This window comes from Asterias amurensis, chromosome 1, assembly GCF_032118995.1.
Source record: "Asterias amurensis chromosome 1, ASM3211899v1".
Classification (NCBI taxonomy): domain Eukaryota; kingdom Metazoa; phylum Echinodermata; class Asteroidea; order Forcipulatida; family Asteriidae; genus Asterias; species Asterias amurensis.
Window position 1 is genome coordinate 12,052,358 of NC_092648.1, and position 20,995 is coordinate 12,073,352.

A 20,995-nucleotide genomic window follows, 5' to 3' on the forward strand; every position below is an offset into this window, starting at 1 on the left:
TATAGTATGAATCATCGTGTTTTTGTTCTTTCCAGATGGTGATTAAGAACATCCTCGTTAGTGACGGCTGTGATTGTCTTGAGGATGCTCTTCAAGTTGCTAAGACCTACAATCATTTATCCACAATAGATGTCTCCATTTTTAGGCTTAGGTTTCTCATTCAACATGACAGGGTAAGATTTTGACTAAATTGTTTTTGAGAACTTCACTCTTTCAAACCATCTAGTTTGCAACAAACACAACATCACAACTAATAACTTGTCTCAATTTAGTTTAAACAACGGGAACAAATTATTCACATTTTCAGGGATTTTGTGCATATTTATATAACACTTACTTAAATTGTGGCAATCAAAATAAGCATTGCTGATTTTGGATCTTTAAATGCTATTTACTTGACTTAGACAGTAATTCAGACAGAATGTTAACTCTGGTATGACATTTATGATCAGTAAGTTTTCAGCTTGAGACTATAATCAAACTTGCGATAATTTCAAATCGTGTATTTTCTCTTTTTAATGTACATGTGTATACACTTCTTTTTAAGTTACTGTGAATTTGCAAAAGCTTATAGCAAATACAAACAGTTTAGAATTTGTATTTTTTGAAGGACCTGAGTGACGGTAACATCCTAAAATTGAGACTCACCTTAGGCTCAATGTTGTCGGAACTAAGTCCTTGCTTGTAGTGTGCATAAAAGTAGGATTTGAAACTTTGCGTGGTGAAAGTACTAAAAGATGTTTGCAGTAACACCTCAAGTTTCTCTTTTGATTAGTGTTGGTTCCGACTCAACGTTTCGATCGGTATACGTTACACAAAACGCGTGCCATCATTAATTGTTTTACCTCGGTAACAAACTGTGAAGTTTGATTGGTCGAGAACCAATCACGTGATGTGCAACAAAAACTCATGTACCATGGCTAAGGGTGCGCGCTACGCGTAATGCACAGCGCGGCAGGTACATGTAACATGAAAAGTTATGTTAACCGGTGTACATTACATTGATCGTTCCCAATGTTGGTCAATTTCCAGCGCTGTGAAGAAACACACACGGGTTTGAGGGAACAGGTGAACAATTGTTTCTTATTTAAACTTTCTTAGTTTTTGCGCTTTATAAATGGTGGCAATTAACTGGTCGTCTGCTTATTAAAACATGATTAAACTATGCATTACTCCGTCGTAATAATGTTTGACAGAACTTCAAGCAGAGGAATAACAATGTTACCAAGGTATAACAAAACAATTGTTGCGAGCTGTGACTGGGGTCCATTGGTTTTGTACACCCTCGGTAGCAAATGGCACCCTCGGCTTTGCCCCCTCGGGTGTACAAAACACCATGGATCCCGTCACAGCGTGCAACAATTGTATACTGGTGCCTGGGATTGGGCCTGAACAAACCTCTATGAAAAGTTCTATTTAGTTAACGTGCATAAAGTCAACCCGTTTACATGAGAAAAAAAAGAGAAATAATTTACTCCAAAAAAATGCTGTCTCATTAATCTTAATCAATTGAAAACAAACGTGTACGTTGCAACAGATTCAGGATTGCATTGAGCTACTGTCATCGATGAACCCCTCAGAAGCAATGGAATGTGCCAGAAGGATCGTGACCTGGTCGGAAGTCCTTCTCAATGAATCAACGCAAAACATTCTGGACCAAGAGGTAAACAGAGTCAAGCAAATGTTGTTCAATTCAAATTAATGTCAAGGAACCGCCCTGCGCCTAACACTAGTGTACAGGTACACATGACAGGCATAGAGAATGACCAAAACTTTAATCGTTACTGAGAGCTGAATTATTCCATGAAAGTTACACATTTATGAGGGAATATTTGACTTCCAAAACACACCATCAAAACATGTATGCAGTCATGGATTGTTAATTCTGTGAGTATAAGTAGCTTCCACTGCAAGATTTGACCTATGGAGCTCTGATAATGTTCCGCCCTAAAAAAAAAGCTGGCTGTATAGTATTTAAATGAGGCCTTCGGGACTAGAGGTTTGCAGTTACACCTAAGTCTCTTAAGTGAACATGAGTAGCTCTGAAAAGAACTGGTGGCTTTCTTTGTGCCTGTAAGCACCAATCACATAAAGCCTGTAAGCGCAACATCTGGCTTAGCAGAAACAGATACCAGCCGAAATTGTGTAGAGTTTACATTCTTGCGACTGGTGCCCTCACTCAAATTTGCTAAGCATTTCTTCCTGCTTAATAGTGTTATCAAATTGGCCCCTGTTGTAAACAAGTTGTATTTTCTTCAAAAGCTCTAGAGTATTAATTGTGTTCATCGATTGATTGCAGAACCATTAATTCCTAGCATAAATATAAATATATTCAAATATTTCTTTCAGGACAAGAATGAGATAATACTTATCACCAAGGGCATTGTCAGTATCCTTAAGTTCCTTCTGAGTAGGATAACGGAACCATTAGAAGTCAGGCACCTGCAAGATCTACAGAAGGATCTCAAATGCATGCTGTCATTACAGGTACCAGACATAACATAGCCATCGGATTTACTACCAAAAAAGTACAATGCATATCATGAAACTTGCACAGTCTATAGATGGATTGCAATAGGCGTCATCGGCCGCCATATTTCATGAATTGTGCATGCTTGAAGAGCTACCATCGGCTGAGAGTCATGCGCAGCGCGTAGACGCGTGCACTTTGCCCTTGTTAGTACATCAAAGATGGCTGTCCATGACGCGTATTGCAACCCATCTTTAGTTGGATGATCAGGGGTGATTTCACAAGAGTTAAAGATGCTACATGTATGTCAGATTTTTTGCCCCAAACATTAAAAAAAAAAAAATCTTTTTTTAGTGAATGGTATTTCAAAGAGTATCACCCGCTCTAACGAAAAAAAAGTTTAACTTTTACTATTAATGATCAGGAACCATGGCAAAAATTGAAAACGTTTCTTATAAAACACATAGGAATTGGTCACGTGATATATTGTCGGGATCCCAACAAAAACAAATTTTGAGAACTTTATTTCACTGCTACTAATAATTGGCGGACTTTTTCGAGCAATGGCTCAAATGAAAGCTTGTAACTTTCTCGATCCCCATCAAAATACCTACTGAATTTTAAATCAAAATTTTTGGGTCAAATCGGCCAAAAATCTGACATAGCATCTTTAAGACTAGTCTTATCTTGTCCTAACTTAGGACTAGCCTTATGTTTTTAATAACTCCTAAGTTAGGACTATCTTTGTGAAATCGACTCCAGGATCAATGTCTTCAGCTCAGTGCTATGACATGTACATGTATGAGATCATTAACTGCAATTTTATACTCATAAGGATCAAAAGGTCATTGAATAAAAAGTGCATATAATTTTGAAAACATATTTCGGAATCAGCAAATAAATGTTTAATACTTTGAAAACTAATGTTTATTTTTTTTTGCCAATCAAATACTTAAATGAACACTCTTGATCAATAAACCCCATTTAGCAGGAGCTCCAAAATCTGCAAAAGCAATTTTATGAAATCTTTACAAAGTGCACTACTGACCTTATAGTCCCGAACAGATACATGTTAATTGTTTTTTCATATGTACATGTAGATGTCTGTTTGTTATACCCCAATAGGTTGAGTACGATGAGTTTCTACCCTTGGAGGATTTCCGCACAGCAAACATCAGGAAGGCTGTGTTAACCAAACATCTGACTGCATTCTACCTCAAGAAATCTGTAGCTAGAGACAGTAATATGGATGATAAACAGGTAATAATATATAGAGTCATGTCAAATGAGACAGTTAATAGGGAACCAGTTCCACTCAATGTCCAAGAAGAGAATCCATTCACCATGAATGTTCACATAATTTTATTAGGAATCAGAAGTCATCGTTTCAAAAAATTACCAAAGTGGTCCTTTAGCATGCACTGCAGTTGGTTGCCTCCAATTTGCTTGTAAAAGTTGCCTCGTGTGACAAGGCACTAGGACTTGTGACAATATCTTGCCTCCGTTTAATGGCCAAGCGCACTGGAACCAAAACTCTGGTGTTTTGGGTCATCAAATTGCAGGGTTTGAGTCCTTGTTTTGACAGTTGTCGTGTCCTTAAGTGAGACTCTTAACCATTACTGCTTCGTCCTTCAGGATATACATGTAGAGATGAAGGCCCCATGTTTTTTGTGAAATTGTTGCCAGCAGTATCAGAAAAAGCCTGTCGTAACATGTAATTTTAATTCATGGATCAACAAGGTTCAAAAGCTATGCGTAAGTCACCCTTTTAACTCTCCCTGTCACCAATTTGTTCTCCAACAGAGTTTTAGAAACTTCACAATGTGTTTTTTATTAATTGTAGAAAGAGACAATGTGCCAAGGTGAGAAGAAGAGAAAAGAATCACCTGAGAAAGATTTCACCAAAATATCCAGGTACTTTTAGTTGTTAGCTTCATGCTCTATTATACACATTATGACTGGCATAGTTCGGTAACTAGTGTACGTCTATTCTCCCTCGGGCGTGTGAGTGACCAGAAGAGGGACCTATTTCTTGGTCTTAAATGTGAAATAAAAACAGACATCCGGAAAAGGAAGGAAGTTTTGTAGTTGCTGTTCACGGTTCACGCCAAGAATGTGCGCTGTAACAAGGCACTATTTTCAAAGACTAGTGCCGGGCGGGCACTATTCCTGCAAAACACGTGCGCACGGTCACGGTCACTAGACTATATTAGTTCACCCCACGTGACCGTGTTTCAGCCAACCAGAATACTGAACAAGCAAGAGGTGTGTTAAAAAAAGTATATAAACAACCTACATTGAATCAACAAGGTTTCTTGTACAAAAACATCAAGTACAGTATTGCTTTATTGTTTTTTTAGAAAAGTTAATTCATTATACAGCTCAACTCACAGGAAAATTGCATACCAATTGCAAGTCTCCCACATATCTGAACATTGGGAAACCACGCGAATTTGTTTCCTTCACACATTATTGCAATGTATGCTGCACCAGGTAGTGGTCCCCAAAATGTGTGAATATGCACACGTTTTTATTTACTTAGTATTGAATATGCACAAGACTTGCACATCTAATCGCACTCCTCTGCACTCCTTAAGTTAATTGTTCGTTTTTTGTACAGTCCATCCATGATTTGTGCATATCTCAACGTACCTCTGTCTTCAGCATCTGAAGCAGGCACAATAGTCTAAAGATTAAAGAATAATTATATATTTAAAGACACTGGACACTATTGGTAACTGTCAAAGACCAGTCTTCTCACTTGTTGTATCTCAACATATGCATGAAATAACAAACCTGGCAAGATTTGAGCTCATATCGTACGAAGTTGTGTGCTTTCAAATGCTTGATTTCAAGACCTCAAAATCTATTTCCGAGGTCTCGAAATCAACTTCGTAGGAAATTACTTCTTTCTCGAAAACTACGTTACTTGAGAGGGAGCCGTTTCTCACAATGTTTTAGACTATCAACCTCTCCCCATTACTCAATACCAAGTAAGGTTATATGCTAATAATTATTTTGAGTAATTACCAATAGTCTCCACTGCCTTTAAGAATAAAACTAAGAACCCTTCTCTATCCATTCTTCTAGTCTGGCTCGGATACTTGGTACATCTCATGAGGATCTTAAGTGTCAACTTGCCATAAAAGCAGCCCAGACTGGCCAGATCAAGACAGCTCTGAAAATATGCAAGTAAGTTTCTTTGTCAACAAACTTTGTGTTTCATTATTTACTAACATTGTTTATCGTGGCAGTACCCGCTGCTAAAACATAGGATTTGAACTGCCTCTAGCTACCGGGCAATCTCGGTGGTCTAGTTGGTATGACACTGCTCTAGAATTGCAACGGTCATGGGTTCGAATCCGACCCGAGCAATATGTGCGCCTTGAGCACCTCATTTGGTGGATTTTGGCGCCTTATAAATACTCTTTAATATTATTATTATATGCCTGTGATTTTTTCACAGAACTCGGTAAAATACTGAGTATACGGTGCTAACACACATCGGTGTACATGTACATGTAAAACAAAAATGAATATTCTTTATCCCTGTTGCCAATTTAACATCTTTTAACATTGTCTATGTTGGCCAGGCTTATCATTGACATTATTTGTTTCGACACAAATAACTAAATAACTGGTCTTTCAGATTAAATCTAACTCAATTTTTGCGAGTTGGATTTGAGTAATGGCTGGTACATTGACTTGCAGAGTCACAAATGACTGCTTAAATTGGAATTCATTCAGGGTTCAACAAAGACCAATCGACTAAAGCAACAGGATTTGAACCAATGACCTCAGATTTAATGTGCTGGCAATCTGAACCCTTTTGCGGTCTCTTGATTTTGTCCAAATCTTTGTCTGGGGTTGACGGTCAGAAGCTTTACAACCTAGTTTTCATTTTCTTCATGAGAATAATTCTTCTGTCCTCCATGCTCGCCTAGTTGCTCTCCTGTCATCATATTGGCTGCACTTTGCTATTATGTATGTCTCTAGGGCTAGGCCTACGTTTCTTGCTTTGTTGTTTCTGTTTTATAGTTGTTCGATTTGCCTTGTATTTTTTGTGTATTTGTATTGCTGTGGTCGAACAGATACTAATAACACTAATAATGTTGGCTGATTTTCTGTTTGTCCACAGGGAGCTTTCTGAGTACACCTGCAACCCAACCATCTCAGAGACGATCTATAGAGTAACTCAGACAGTATGTGAGTTATGGTCTACATCACACCCTAGCATTATGAACAACACTACATCTGGTGATGAGCCTAGCTTATCCACAGAGCTCTATCAGCTATCCTGCAAGGCACTCACACACTGTCATCAAAGTAAGTCAATTCAATTCAAGTTATTGCGGTCTTATTAAAGGAACACGTTGCCTTGGATCGGTCGAGTTGGTCTTTGAAAAGCGTTTGTAACCGTTTTTTATAAAATGCATATGGGTAGAAAGATGTTGTAAAAGTAGAATACAATGATCCACACAAACATGCCTCGAAATTGCGTGGTTTTCCTTTTACCTTGTCGACTAACACGTCGGCCATTTATGGGGGTCAAAATTTTGACTCCCATAAATGGCCGACCATGTTAGTTCGCACAGTAGAAGGAAAACCACGCAATTTCGAGGCAAACTTGTGTGGATCATTGTATTCTACTTTTAAAACATCTTTCCAACCATATGCATTTTATAAAAAACGGTTACAAACGCTTTTGTTTTGACCAACTCGTCCGATCCAAGGCAACGTGTTCCTTTAAAACACAAGGAAATTGTTTTCCAGTGTGTACTCTTACAATAAAACCACATAGAAATATATTTGTACAATAGAATTGAGTCTTAAAGTATAAGCCCAGTCATTATTGCAAAGGGTATCAAAACCAATTTGTCAGGGTAAAAAAGTTATAACTAAAGCAGTCATTAAAACAACCAATGTGTTGTTGTTCATATAGAGGTATAACTTATTTTTTTTTTTTTTTTTAATTTGCCTCAAACAAAGCTTAATTTGGTAAGGGGCAACAAGAAGAAAAAATGATTGAATGAAGGAAGGTATGAATTTATATTCATCTTTGAAGGCAGAGGACACTTTTGGTAGTTACTCAAAATAATTATTAGCACGCAACTTTAATTGGTAACGAGCAACGGGGAGAGGTTTGATAGTATAAAACATTGTGAGAAACGGCTCCCTCCGAAGTGACATAGTTTTCTAGAAAGAAGTAATTTTCCACGAATTTGATTTTGAGACCTCAGATTTAGAATTTGAGGTCTCGAAATCAAGCATCTGAACGCACACAACTTCGTATGACATGGATGTTTTTTCTTTCATTATTATCTCGCAACTTTGATCACCGATTGAGCTCAAATTTTCACAGGTTTGTTATTTAGTGCATATGTTGAGATACACCAAGTGAGAAGACTGGTCTTTTGACAATTACCAAAAATGTCCACTGTCTTTAAACAGTCTAGATTGTAGGATGAAGGGAAAGATGCACCAGGCAAGGAGTTCGAAAGCTATATTGGCTGTCTCCCTATTTTGACTTGCGTAATAGTTACATTTATTTGCCTTTTTTCCCCATCTTAAGATATGTTATGTGACTGTTCAGAGTTGTGCAAACTCGTACGTTTGACTGATTCAGTTTATCATCAGTGTGAGAGTGGGGACTATGGAATCTCAGTACAGGTATGCTATCTCATGGAAATCAGGATTTGTCAGGATTTTCAACTTGGTATTCTTTATCCTTTTGTCTCGACAGACAAAAACTTATATAACTTTGGTAACCATCTGAAATAAAAAAAAATCTCTGACAAACAATTGTGTCAACTGCTTTTCGTTGTTTCCATTATAATCACCCTTTTTAGTTGGTTGTATGGAGTGTCTTCCGAAAAGCAATGAACATCAAAGACAGACATACAGCCCTGTTACATTCAAAAGATACTTTCTGATCTGCGCCATCTTCACAGGCAGCTTGGTTTTTGTCTTTATTTCCCAAATTCTTTAGCAAAAATTGGTATTAAATAGGCTGAAAGTTCATTGAAGCCTATACCACATGTATGTAGGTCAGTGCGTGTTCCCAAATAGCCAAGTGACGCGCCTGATAATTATAATGTAACACTCTGTGAGGTTTAACCTTTGACATTTTCCACTATCACTTATAGACGCTAAGCAGCTTAGAGACAAAGCGTGACCCGTATGTAGACTGGACTTTCAGCCATTACTTCAAGGAAGACACCCTGGTACTGACCTCATCGTATGCTCTACCTACAACCTGCAAGTTCATGATGTCATGTTTGCCGAGAGCCAGATCTACGAGCCTTCCTCTGGAGAATAACAGAATGGCTGGAAGGACTGCTGTGGACTTACAAGGTATAGCCATGTTCGCACTGGATTAATATTTTGGGTAATTTAACCATGATGCTGGGTAACATTCCGACAGGTTCACTTTTCCACCGTTCGCACTTGGATTTGTTTTACTCGGGTACACTTACCGAGACCGTGGGTAATCTAACCGAGCTGGCCCCCTGCGTAACATTGAATAGTTCGATAATCACGAAAATCTTATTCTTCCATGACAAAACATGTCAGCTTCTTCGGGTCACGGGCGGAAGGGAGATTTAACCGAGTCGTCGCGTCCGCATTGGACTTTCTGGCTCGGTTAAACTGACCTGGTCTCCCGAACACCTTAACAATCTACTCGGCGGTAGTAGAATAAAGAGAGACAGTTCTCTGAGAACAAACTCTACCTGGCAAGTAGATACACACATGGTGTTGCCGCAAACCAAATACATATTGATACCTCACCATGCAATACCTCAAATCCTATATACCTTCATCATATTATCATCATTTCCTTACATTCCTTATAGACGTATTGAATCCAGAGAATCTGAGCCAGTATCTACAACACTTGACTTCTGCATCCCTTGAATTGATTCAATGTCTACAAGAGAACAACCAATATGAGATGGCATTCCATGTACTAGCTGAGACTCTAGCCACCAGTCTGCAATACACAGCAGCCAACACAATGGGGAATGTACTACCAGATAATGAGGTCAGTCGGAATAAATCATTCTTGGATTGTTGTTAGTTTTTTTTTTATTGTTTAGCCCCCAGGAGCATGTCTCATGGATGTTGCTATATGTCAAATTTACAGGATTTATGGTTACACAAACAAAATGCGTTGTTTGTTTCAATGTGTTGTGGCCACTGATGATGAAGTTCATACTGTACAAATCTTCCAGAGAAGTACTCTCAAAAACTGGCAGCTTGGAATACTCTCAATGGTGAAGAAATACTGTTTGAACAAAATCAAAATCACAGTAATAAAAAAAAGCATGTATGTGAACAGTAAAATATCTTACCAAACGTGAACTGTTGTTTTTGTTGTTTGTTGTCTGTGACTACTCGTAGAAAGGAAATAAAGAGCTGCTGAAGCAAACATTCATACAGAACTCATTTAAACTGTTTTACTTTTTCAGGAATATCAAGCTCTGATCAGAAAAGAACTGGCAGCTTGGAATACTCTCAATGGTGAAGAAATACTGTTTGAACAAAATCAAAATCACAGTAATAAAAAAAAGCATGTATGTGAACAGTAAAATATCTTACCAAACGTGAACTGTTGTTTTTGTTGTTTGTTGTCTGTGACTACTCGTAGAAAGGAAATAAAGAGCTGCTGAAGCAAACATTCATACAGAACTCATTTAAACTGTTTTACTTTTTCAGGAATATCAAGCTCTGATCAGAAAAGAACAAGAGAGATGCACTCAGATTGCCAAGATGGGAAACCAGAAGATGAGAGAGTTCACTGCTACACTCATGGATAAGGTTATTATCGGTCAATAGTGATAGGTCAATAATTGTCAGTCAGTAGTGTCAGGTCCATATAAAGCGGGGCGATATCAGCTGACAGATTGCCAAGATTGGAAACCAGAAGATGAGAGAGTTCATTTCTACACTCATGGATAAGGTTATTATCAGTCAATAGTGATCAGTCATTAATTGGCAGTCAGCAGTGTCAGGTCCATATAAAACGGGTCGATGTCAGCTGACAGATTGCCAAGATTGGAAATCAGAAGATGAGAGAGTTCATTGCTACACTCATGGATAAGGTTATTATCAGTCAATAGTGATCAGTCATTAATTGGCAGTCAGCAGTGTTAGGTCAATATAAATGGGTCAGTATCAGCTGTCAAATTCCCAGTAGTGTTAGATCAATATAAATGGGTCGTCTATATAAATGGGTCGTCATTATCATCAGTGATGTTTAGTCATTAGTTTGTGATCAACAGTTGTAATCAGTTGTAATCAACAGTTATTTGGTAAAATTTGTTGACCATAAGATTAAAGACTACACTGACCAGGACTCGAACCCACACTCTTCTAATCAGAAACAGCAGAGCTTGATTTCAGTGCGATTGATTGCTCAACCACAGCCCACCACCACTTGTTGGTTGTGTCAACATGTTTTCAAAAAATTTACCTTCTTATTTAGTCACCTATTGGTCCTGTTCTTGTCACTTCTTTATGAAGTCATTCTCCTGAAATCAAGCGGTGTGCACTTTTTGAAAAGTCAAGACTTATTCTTAAAGGCAGTGGACATTATTGGTAATTACTCAAAATAATTATTAGCATAAAACCTTTCTTGGTGACAAGTAATGGGGAGAGGTTGATGGTATAAAACATTGTGAGAAACGGCTCCCTCTGAAGTGTCATAGTTTTTGAGAAAGAAGTAATTTTCCACGAATTTGATTTCAAGACCTCAGGTTTAGATTTTCACAGGTTTGTTATTTTATGCATATGTTGAGATACACCAACTATGAAGGCTAGTCTTTGACAATTACCAATATTGTCCACTGCCTTTAATTCCGATTCTCCAAACTTCTCACAACAGTGATATTTTACCAATAGGGGTATCACCCACAAACTTATTTCTTTTGGTACTTACAAAGCTTTAAATCTTACTCATTTTTGTTTTGTTGAATTACCCAGGTATTTGGAAGTCGTCGTGTAGACCACCATCTAGCGCTCAGCTTTGCCTGTGTACTGCCTAAGCCCAGTGCTCTTGAGAAACTCAAGAGCCTGACTGCCAGTGCTGGCCACCACTATCAAAAAGTCCTGGTAAGGGATTCTGGTTTTCAATTTAATGTTCAAGTCTTGATTTCCTTAGCAATGAGGTTATAGACTTTATCATGGTGCGGCCATCTTGATTTTCTCCCATTCAAATCAATGCAATTAAAATGAAGCTTGAAGGAGAAATAGTCTGGTTCCTTTTTGTAAAATGAATAGTAGCATTCAGCACTGTTATTTGATACAGAGAACATGACCATAAAAAGCCTGAGTGGTCTATTAAACCATAAACATGTATGTCAGCTGTACTCAATAAAAACTGTCCTACCTTTCTCCAAGAGCCAGGCGTCATGTCTGTTATTTATAAATCTGATTGTTTACTACAAGGGAAGGCCCTACTGACAAATGTTGACCCTCGTTTATTAACATTTTCAAATTAACAATTACACTTTATGATATATATTGTTGTCGTTGAATATACCACAGTGCATTTCCTACTCGCAGGATGATCAACCGCAGGATGATCATAACTCTGTATAAAAAAAATTCTCTGGAAAAATTCCACAGTTTTTTGTGGAAAGAACAAAAAATAGAAGTGTTATATCGTTGCGGTACCCGCTGCCAAAACATAGGATTCGAATTGCCTCTAGCTGCCGGGCAACCTCGGTAGTCTAGTTGGTAAGACACTGCTCTAGAATTGCAAGGGTCGTGGGTTCGAATCCCACCCGAGAAACATGCCTGTGATATTTTTTTCACAGGACTCGGGAAAGTACTGAGTATGCAGTGCTAACACACATCCGTGTATGGGTAAAAACCAAAATTAATATTCTTTATCCCCGATGCAAATTTAACATCTATTTTAAAAAATGTATATAAAAGTGTTGCTTTCTGACGGTTCGCAGATGGCACAATTTTCCTTATAAACCAAGTATATAGTCGGCAAGTCCTTTTTGTACTAATTCACTGCCCCGCTCAACCTTACAGAAATAAATTATTTGTTTGATTCTCCTTGTATGTGATGAAGGCGATTGCCAAAGTTGGATGTGAATTGGGGCGACTCCACAAGGAACCCATGGTAGAACAGATGTGTCAGAAACTAGAGACAGACGCTACATGGGGCCATCGCTTAGGTAAACTCAAGGTTAGTATTTGAGCCCATCCGAAGATGTAGATCAACATGTTTGCTAAAGCGTCGTTTTGAAGATTGCCTCAAGATTGACTATTAAAGGGAAGGTACATGTTTGGTAATTGTCAAAGACCAGTCTTCTCACTTGGTGCATCCCATCATAACCATACAATTTTGGCTCAATTGGTCATCGAAGTTACGAAAAAATGATGAAAGAAAACACCCTTGTTGGACGCATTTGTGTGCTTTCAGATAAGAATAAAAGACTTCTAGCTAGAAGTCTTTTATTATTTTAGTGAGAAATTACCTCTTTTTCAAAAACTGTGTTACTTCAGAGGGAGTTATTTCCCACAATGTTTTATACTATCAACAGCTCTCCAATGCTCGTTACCAAGTCAGTTTTTAAGTTAATATTTGTTTTGAGTAATTACCAAATGTGTAACTTCCCTTTAAGTCAACCTTATCACGGATCATTAAACTTTCAATGTCACAGTTTTTGTGATTGACACATCATAAGAAAGCCCATTGTATAGATGAACAAATACATCATAGATGACCAACATGCTTATAATTATCTCTAAGAAAAGCACTCCACAAAGATATATACAATGTTAGAACTCCAAAAAGTATTTTTTAATCTGAGAAACGATACTGACAGTAACGCTTCTCAGACTCAACTGTTGGAGCATACAAACCTATATCCTTTTACATGACCACATGACCAAAATGCTCCATACTATCGAAAGCTGTTGTAGGCTTTTAACCCAAAGTTTTCATTGTGGTTAATTTTAAGAGTGATAACCAAACATACACCTATCTTTTAAGGCAGAAGGATGTAAATAAAGTCACATCCACAACATTGTACCATCTCTTTCAAAAAACTCACCAATACTGATTTGTTTCATTTGATTTGAACGGTGTGTTTCTTTTAGATTTCCTTCAAGGAAGTATTCAATGCCCAGGACACTCAGCATAAGAGGATGCTACTACCACAGATAGTCAAACACCCGGAGACGGATATCAACCTGATCAAAAACTACTGCAGGTAAGATTTGTAATTTTAAAGAAGGATGAATCCCTCTTGATGTACCTAGAGAGGCTTCTCCTACCCCCAGTCACACCCAGTGATATACCTCCTAATATGTCTTGATTATCCCATTCTACAGTGCCTTCAAGCTAGAGGAGGATGAATCCCTCTTGATGTACCTAGAGAGGCTTCTCCTACCCCCAATCAAACCCAGTGATATACCTCCTAATATGTCTTGATTATCCCATTCCACAGTGCCTTCAATCTAGAGGATGAAGCCCTCTTGATGTACCTAGAGAGGCTTCTCCTACCCCCAGTCACACCCAGAGATATACCTCCTAATATGTCTTGATTATCCCAATCCACAGTGCCTTCAAGCTAGAGGAGGATGAAGCCCTCTTGATGTACCTAGAGAGGCTTCTCCTAAACCCAGTCACACCCAGAGATATACCTCCTAATATGTCTTGATTATCCCATTCCACAGTGCCTTCAAGCTAGAGGAGGATGAATCCCTCTTGATGTACCTAGAGAGGCTTCTCCTACCCCCAGTCACACCCAGTGATATACCTCCTAATATGTCTTGATTATCCCATTCTACAGTGCCTTCAAGCTAGAGGAGGATGAAGCCCTCTTGATGTACCTAGAGAGGCTTCTCCTACCCCCAGTCACACCCAGTGATATACCTCCTAATATGTCTTGATTATCCCATTCCACAGTGCGTTCAAGCTAGAGGAGGATGAAGCCCTCTTGATGTACCTAGAGAGGCTTCTCCTACACCCCCAGTCATACCCAGTGATATACCTCCTAATATGTCTTGATTATCCAATACCACAGTGCGTTAAAGCTAGAGGAGGATGAAGCCCTCTTGATGTACCTAGAGAGGCTTCTCCTACCCCCAGTCACACCCACTGATATACCTCCTAATATGTCTTGATTATCCCATTCCACAGTGCCTTCAAGCTAGAGGAGGATGAAGCCCTCTTGATGTACCTAGAGAGGCTTCTCCTACACCCCCAGTCACACCCAGTGATATACCTCCTAATATGTCTTGATTATCCCATTCCACAGTGCCTTCAAGCTAGAGGAGGATGAAGCCCTCTTGATGTACCTAGAGAGGCTTCTCCTACACCCCCAGTCACACCCAGAGATGTACCTCCTAATATGTCTTGATTATCCCATTCCACAGTGCCTTCAAGCTAGAGGAGGATGAAGCCCTCTTGATGTACCTAGAGAGGCTTCTCCTACCCCCAGTCATACCCAGTGATATACCTCCTAATATGTCTTGATTATCCCATTCCACAGTGCCTTCAAGCTAGAGGAGGATGAAGCCCTCTTGATGTACCTAGAGAGGCTTCTCCTACACCCCCAGTCACACCCAGTGATATACCTCCTAATATGTCTTGATTATCCCATTCTACAGTGCCTTCAAGCTAGAGGAGGATGAAGCCCTCTTGATGTACCTAGAGAGGCTTCTCCTACCCCCAGTCGCACCCAGTGATATACCTCCTGATGTGGACCAAGCCAAGGTACTCAGTATCATCAGAGAGGTGGGCAATAAGGACTCACTGGCGGCCAGACTCAACACAATCCTGGATAAGGTAGGACATCAAAGTGAAAGACCTTGTTACATCAAGCACATCAAGCAATTTTCCAAGAAGAAGAGTGGTTGTCACATTAACAGTTGGAAAAGCGCTCCATATGCTTGTGGAATGTTGCCTCTTACATGCAGCGCAGTTGGATGCTTAAAAGTAGTCTGTAAAAATTGCCTGTTGCAAGAAGCCATAGATGAGTATTTTTGAAATCTGTAATGATTGTTCCACAATTCTGTTTTCATTATAAGCTGTTTAACTCATTGACTAAGTACATGTTACAAATAATTTGTTTGGCAGAGAAAAAAAGGAGATCACTTTACAAAGAAAGTGTGATTAATGACACACAATGGATTATTCCCCCATCAGGTTAATTCTTATGACTACATTCGACTGAACTTTGTCTTGAAATGCATCAAAGATGAGAACCCTGGTGACCAACTGGCTGATGTTGTAAGTTATTTCAAACTATTGAGTAAAAATATTTCATTTAACTTGTTTCGCTAGCAAACATTTCTTTAAAAAAAAATGGAAGTCAAAGGATCTACATGAACAAATAAAACAATAGTTTGAAGAAGAATAAAAAAAAATGTAAAAACACCTAGCAACATCCTGATGAACCTGGTTTGGCAGGCAGATACATAGGACACAACCTCCAGTAGGGTAGGTACACTAAAACGATTAGAAGCAAAACGAAGAACCCTGGCAGGGAAGGCCAAAAGTGACAGAAAGTCACTTTCAAAGCAGCTGACCATTTGGTTCTAGAATCACAAAAAAGATGTGTAGTAGTGGGACATTAGAAAAGAGAATAAGTAATATATGGGTTAACAATCGTGTCAAACTAATAACTTCTTGGAAGAAATATTGGTTCTGAGGAAAAGAGGGAGTGGGAGAGTGTCTTTTCTAACACAGATTAACTCCACTTGCTGTTACCCAAAAATTACTTATGTTTTCAAACTATTGGTTGTACACAAATAAAAGGGTAGTTATGCTGTTTTTAAAGTAAAAGTCATTCATATACCTTTCAAGTTGTACTTTACGGAAATTAACTTCCTGACCAATTTTTTCCCTCAACCAACTTAAAGACACATTAATGTATAGTTATAATGGTCTATCCAGTCAGGCAGTACTTATAACCACAAACCTTTACATAACTGTTTGATACCCATTATTTGAAAGTTCTTCTGTTTTATTTTGATTCTGTAGGGATTTCAGTTAATGGAATATCTCGCTCACTACACAAGAGTCACTGGACCATCTGAGTATGAGATTATGTTCAACTGCACCTCAGATGAGCAACAGGTTTGTGTATTATTAATTTTTAATATTAGAATTGCACATTGAAATCAAAATAGACCAATCTATTGACACCTGATGCCCACCACAACAAGCTGTCCTTGGCGCCAAGCGACACACAGAAGACACAGTGTTAGCACTTACAACATGTGTGTTTTGTTCTGCACCAAGCTACACGCATAAGGTGCCGTGCCTTCTTGTATTACGGCGTACCATATGAGTGTTTTAATCTGCCTCAAGCTTGCTGTATTAGCATTAACCACATTAGGTGGCATGGTTAGTGTGTGCGTAAAGCGCTCGCCTCTCACCGAGGTGACCCCGGTTCGATTCCCGGTCGGGGCCATATGTGAGTTGAGTTGTACTTTGGTTCTCTGCTGTGCCACAAGGGTTTTCAAGAATACTCAGTTTTCCTCCCTCGGGAAAAACCAAACACGTTTGATATTGGCTGTGCTCCGTGCTCATAATGGTTTGATGTGGCTGGCAGCCAAAGGCGCCCTTGCATGCCTGCTTCTTGAACATGTTGTAGCCACGTCCTTCGCAATTCAGCTGTTAGCTGCAAGTAAGGATGATTAGCCCCCCAAATTGTTATTACTAATTATTATTAGTGTTTTGCTCTGCTCATGTTGAACACAGAAGGCATGACAACTCGTGTACAGTTTATGATGGCATTTTTTTACTTTGACTTTCATCTGACATTTGGCCTTCGGGTGCACCTTCCAGTAATAATTAGTCAATATACTAATGGAAGAAGTTTTCTGGAACAATCTATTCAAGTCCACTTTGAATTATCACGACCAAACGAGCAAACCTTTCCATATCAAACATAAAGACATCTCATTTGAGCTTTCTGCTGTAATTGTCAGTATTACAAATGTTATGATATGCCTCTAGGGTGTGATTAAGCGCTTATAGGAACCCAGTAATGTTCATAACCTCATTGTTTGCAAAGCAGTCATATCACAACTTAAAGCCATTGGACACTTTCGGTAAACAGTATTGTCCAAGGCCCACACTTCGTGTATCACAACTTTTATATAAAATAACAAACCTGTGAAAATTTAGGCTCAATCGGTCATCGGAGTCGGAAGAAACTAACAGGAAAACCCACCCTTGTTTCCGCACGTTTCGCCGTGTCATGACATGTGTTTAAATTAAACCCGTAATTCTCGATATCGAGAATTGATATTGTTTCAATGTTTGCTCAAAAAGTAAAGCATTTCATGGAATAATATTTCAAGAGAAGTCTTTCACCATTACCTTCTGTAAACCCTGTATGTTATTTGTAAATCTGTGAGCTTTTTTTTTGTTTTTACCGAAAGTGTCCAACAGCTTTAAGAGATACTTTTTGCAGTATTATGGTAAACCTGTCCCGCAATTCACCTTTAAAAAAAACATTTTTGATTTGTAGTTACTTGGAAGTAGTGTTCCCCTCTCACCACTGTCAAAGGAGAAGTTGCCGTATCATCCTCTCATGAAAGGAGGACAGTGGAAGATCTTAGGTCAGTCCAGTTCAAGACTAACTTCCTTCCTTCCTTCCTTCCTTCCTTCCTTCCTTCCTTCCTTCCTTCCTTCCTTCCTTCCTTCCTTCCTTCCTTCCTTCCTTCCTTCCTTCCTTCCTTCCTTCCTTCCTTCCTTCCTTCCTTCCTTCCTTCCTTCCTTCCTTCCTTCCTTCCTTCCTTCCTTCCTTCCTTCCTTCCTTCCTTCCTTCCTTCCTTCCTTCCTTCCTTCCTTCCTTCCTTCCTTCCTTCCTTCCTTCCTTCCTTCCTTCCTTCCTTCCTTCCTTCCTTCCTTCCTTCCTTCCTTCCTTCCTTCCTTCCTTCCTTCCTTCCTTCCTTCCTTCCTTCCTTCCTTCCTTCCTTCCTTCCTTCCTTCCTTCCTTCCTTCCTTCCTTCCTTCCTTCCTTCCTTCCTTCCTTCCTTCCTTCCTTCCTTCCTTCCTTCCTTCCTTCCTTCCTTCCTTCCTTCCTTCCTTCCTTCCTTCCTTCCTTCCTTCCTTCCTTCCTTCCTTCCTTCCTTCCTTCCTTCCTTCCTTCCTTCCTTCCTTCCTTCCTTCCTTCCTTCCTTCCTTCCTTCCTTCCTTCCTTCCTTCCTTCCTTCCTTCCTTCCTTCCTTCCTTCCTTCCTTCCTTCCTTCCTTCCTTCCTTCCTTCCTTCCTTCCTGTGAAGTGCAGCCTCGCATATGTGAGGATAAATGCACTGCGTGTTTGCGCATGCATCCAAGAAAAATGAGCAGGACATGCTGTGGAGGGTTAAATAGTTTCAAAATATTGACTAAAAATGTTGGTGTATAGCTCTTGCATCGCTAGCTTATATTGCATGTTATTTCCTTTATACAAAATGTTAAATTCCACGTGTCTCACATTTGCTGCACATTTCCTCCAACATTTGTATATACACTTGAAGCATATAATATTGCCTCCACATTCTCCTAAATTTGGTGTACAATTTTATCGTATATTTGTAATCATTCATGATTTATTCACTTACCTTTTCCAATGTATTTCTCAATGTAATGCTGATTTGTAATATTTTGTTCATAGCTTGTGAGTTGAATGAGGACACAGTACACCAGCTTCTCCCAGTTGCTAAACTTTTAAAAGTAAGATTCTTAATATAATTAGATATTTTATTGAGTAATTTTATTGACAAAATATAAAGTAATAAACCACAAGGGAAACTGACTTGGTAAATTTTTCGAATGGTTTTGGGTTGAACAAAGAAAACTGACTAGATCAGGACTTGAACCTGCGACCTCTTGATTAACCTGCCGATGCTCTAGCAACTGAGCTATGTATTATTTCCCTGCAAATGGTGTTCTAAGTCGAGTCGGTGATTATACAAATATTGAGTGGCTCAGAGTGGAATGGGAGGAATATTATCGAAAGGTAAAATTTGGGCTGAGAACAGTCCAAATTTTACCGAACGATAATATTCCTTCCATTCCACGAATTAAAGCCACTCAATATTTGTGTTATATAACTGACATATAGATCCTTGTCATTTGATGTATTTTAAAAGTATAACATGAAAAACCACACAAATTACTGACTACCAAAAATCATATAGCGCCACGTAGCGGCAACAATGCACAAATCGGATCACAACCTTTTGCACAGGTGCTCCTTTTTTTAGCAGCGGCGCGGCGGCGCTGTACTGCTCAAAAACATTGGGAACAAGGACGATCCTAACTGTTGAATGGGAAATGCTATTTTCCATGGGCGAATCTGTCTTTTTGATCGTCGGTGCGGATGAGAGTAATAGTAAATGTCACGTGAAGTAAGTTCCACCAATCAAACGACAAGGATCACCATACAGACTTGTACATATTCATGTATTAATGATTTGTAACTTGTTTTACTTCAGGGTAAAAAATATATATTTAAATTGAAATACAAAGGTGTTTCTTTTTCTTCTAAACTATATCAACTGCAATAATCTGTAACAAGGGCTATGTTTCAGTAGATTTTGTTTGAATCAATTCTGCTTTTTTCGTAAAAGTACAGTCCACCATCTGGTGTAGTATTTCCCAGTTAAATTAAATGCAAAGAGCAATTCCAGTTTCACTGTTTTGTTCTTCTTTCTTTTCTTTTTCTTGCATGATTTCATCATTTTGCCTAACTTGTCAACAGCTCCCCACAGACCATCTCTTTGTAACTACCATCAACAACCTGATGAAACGCTCAGGCTCAGATGCCACACCCCCTGACAGACCCAGTGGGGCAGGGGGTGACAGACTGGGGAGCAGTATGGATAAGAAAAGTCTGGAGGTCGTCCAGAGCCTCTTGCTCAGTATCTCCAGTCCTGAGATGGCTGTGGCTACTGCTAGAGTGGTCGTCAAGGAGTTGCCCATGGGACCACTCAAAGTCATGGCCCTGGAAATTTGTGTTCTCCTGGCACGTCTATGGAAGGAAAAATGCCCTGAAAATGTAAGTTGTAATGTTTCAAAAATCAATCTTAGTAACTACAAATCCACCAACACCCATATCTTTGAATACCTGACTTTAATAGCCATGACATTTGAGCCCTTGATCAAAGCACTTCGCAAAAAGTTTGGAGGGTAGTGTATTCTGCTCTTCCAGCCAGGCTCCAAGTGATGATACCCATACTTACATTCTAACGGACTGTGAAGGGGTTAACCCTGTTTAGGCCCAGGAAGAGGTGGCAACTTGCCCTTGGTGACAGTTGATTTGGTCAACAGCCCAATTCAGTTAAGTGTAGCTCTCGCCTTGAAGTGGCGATCTGGCCTTGCAAAATCCCATAAAAGTATACATATAAAAATGGACTGAACAAATAGCTATTCAAGGGGTGTGTATATAAATCTTTAGCGTGAAATATTCCCAAAGCTAGAACCAAATTCTCATTCCCTTGGATGTATGGGTCTCACTCTGCCATTTTATTCCACCATGCCTTGCTGGATCATTTTATGCTT

The 20,995-nt window shown here is 39.1% G+C and overlaps 1 protein-coding gene across 1 annotated transcript in view; it reads left to right on the plus strand.

Moving 5' to 3' along the window:
* LOC139945735 (kinetochore-associated protein 1-like) overlaps nucleotides 1–20,995 on the plus strand; it is a 62,066-nt gene that overhangs the window by 27,203 nt on the left and 13,868 nt on the right. The window contains exons 27-46 of the mRNA XM_071943115.1: nucleotides 36–173; nucleotides 1,538–1,663; nucleotides 2,350–2,487; nucleotides 3,596–3,730; nucleotides 4,314–4,384; nucleotides 5,561–5,662; nucleotides 6,609–6,796; nucleotides 8,043–8,140; nucleotides 8,617–8,824; nucleotides 9,325–9,512; nucleotides 10,187–10,288; nucleotides 11,453–11,581; nucleotides 12,555–12,671; nucleotides 13,589–13,701; nucleotides 15,104–15,281; nucleotides 15,642–15,725; nucleotides 16,479–16,574; nucleotides 17,977–18,067; nucleotides 19,107–19,165; nucleotides 20,196–20,492. Of these exons, the coding sequence (XP_071799216.1) occupies nucleotides 36–173; nucleotides 1,538–1,663; nucleotides 2,350–2,487; nucleotides 3,596–3,730; nucleotides 4,314–4,384; nucleotides 5,561–5,662; nucleotides 6,609–6,796; nucleotides 8,043–8,140; nucleotides 8,617–8,824; nucleotides 9,325–9,512; nucleotides 10,187–10,288; nucleotides 11,453–11,581; nucleotides 12,555–12,671; nucleotides 13,589–13,701; nucleotides 15,104–15,281; nucleotides 15,642–15,725; nucleotides 16,479–16,574; nucleotides 17,977–18,067; nucleotides 19,107–19,165; nucleotides 20,196–20,492 (2,658 nt within the window). The remainder of the gene's footprint in view (nucleotides 1–35; nucleotides 174–1,537; nucleotides 1,664–2,349; nucleotides 2,488–3,595; nucleotides 3,731–4,313; nucleotides 4,385–5,560; nucleotides 5,663–6,608; nucleotides 6,797–8,042; nucleotides 8,141–8,616; nucleotides 8,825–9,324; nucleotides 9,513–10,186; nucleotides 10,289–11,452; nucleotides 11,582–12,554; nucleotides 12,672–13,588; nucleotides 13,702–15,103; nucleotides 15,282–15,641; nucleotides 15,726–16,478; nucleotides 16,575–17,976; nucleotides 18,068–19,106; nucleotides 19,166–20,195; nucleotides 20,493–20,995) is intronic.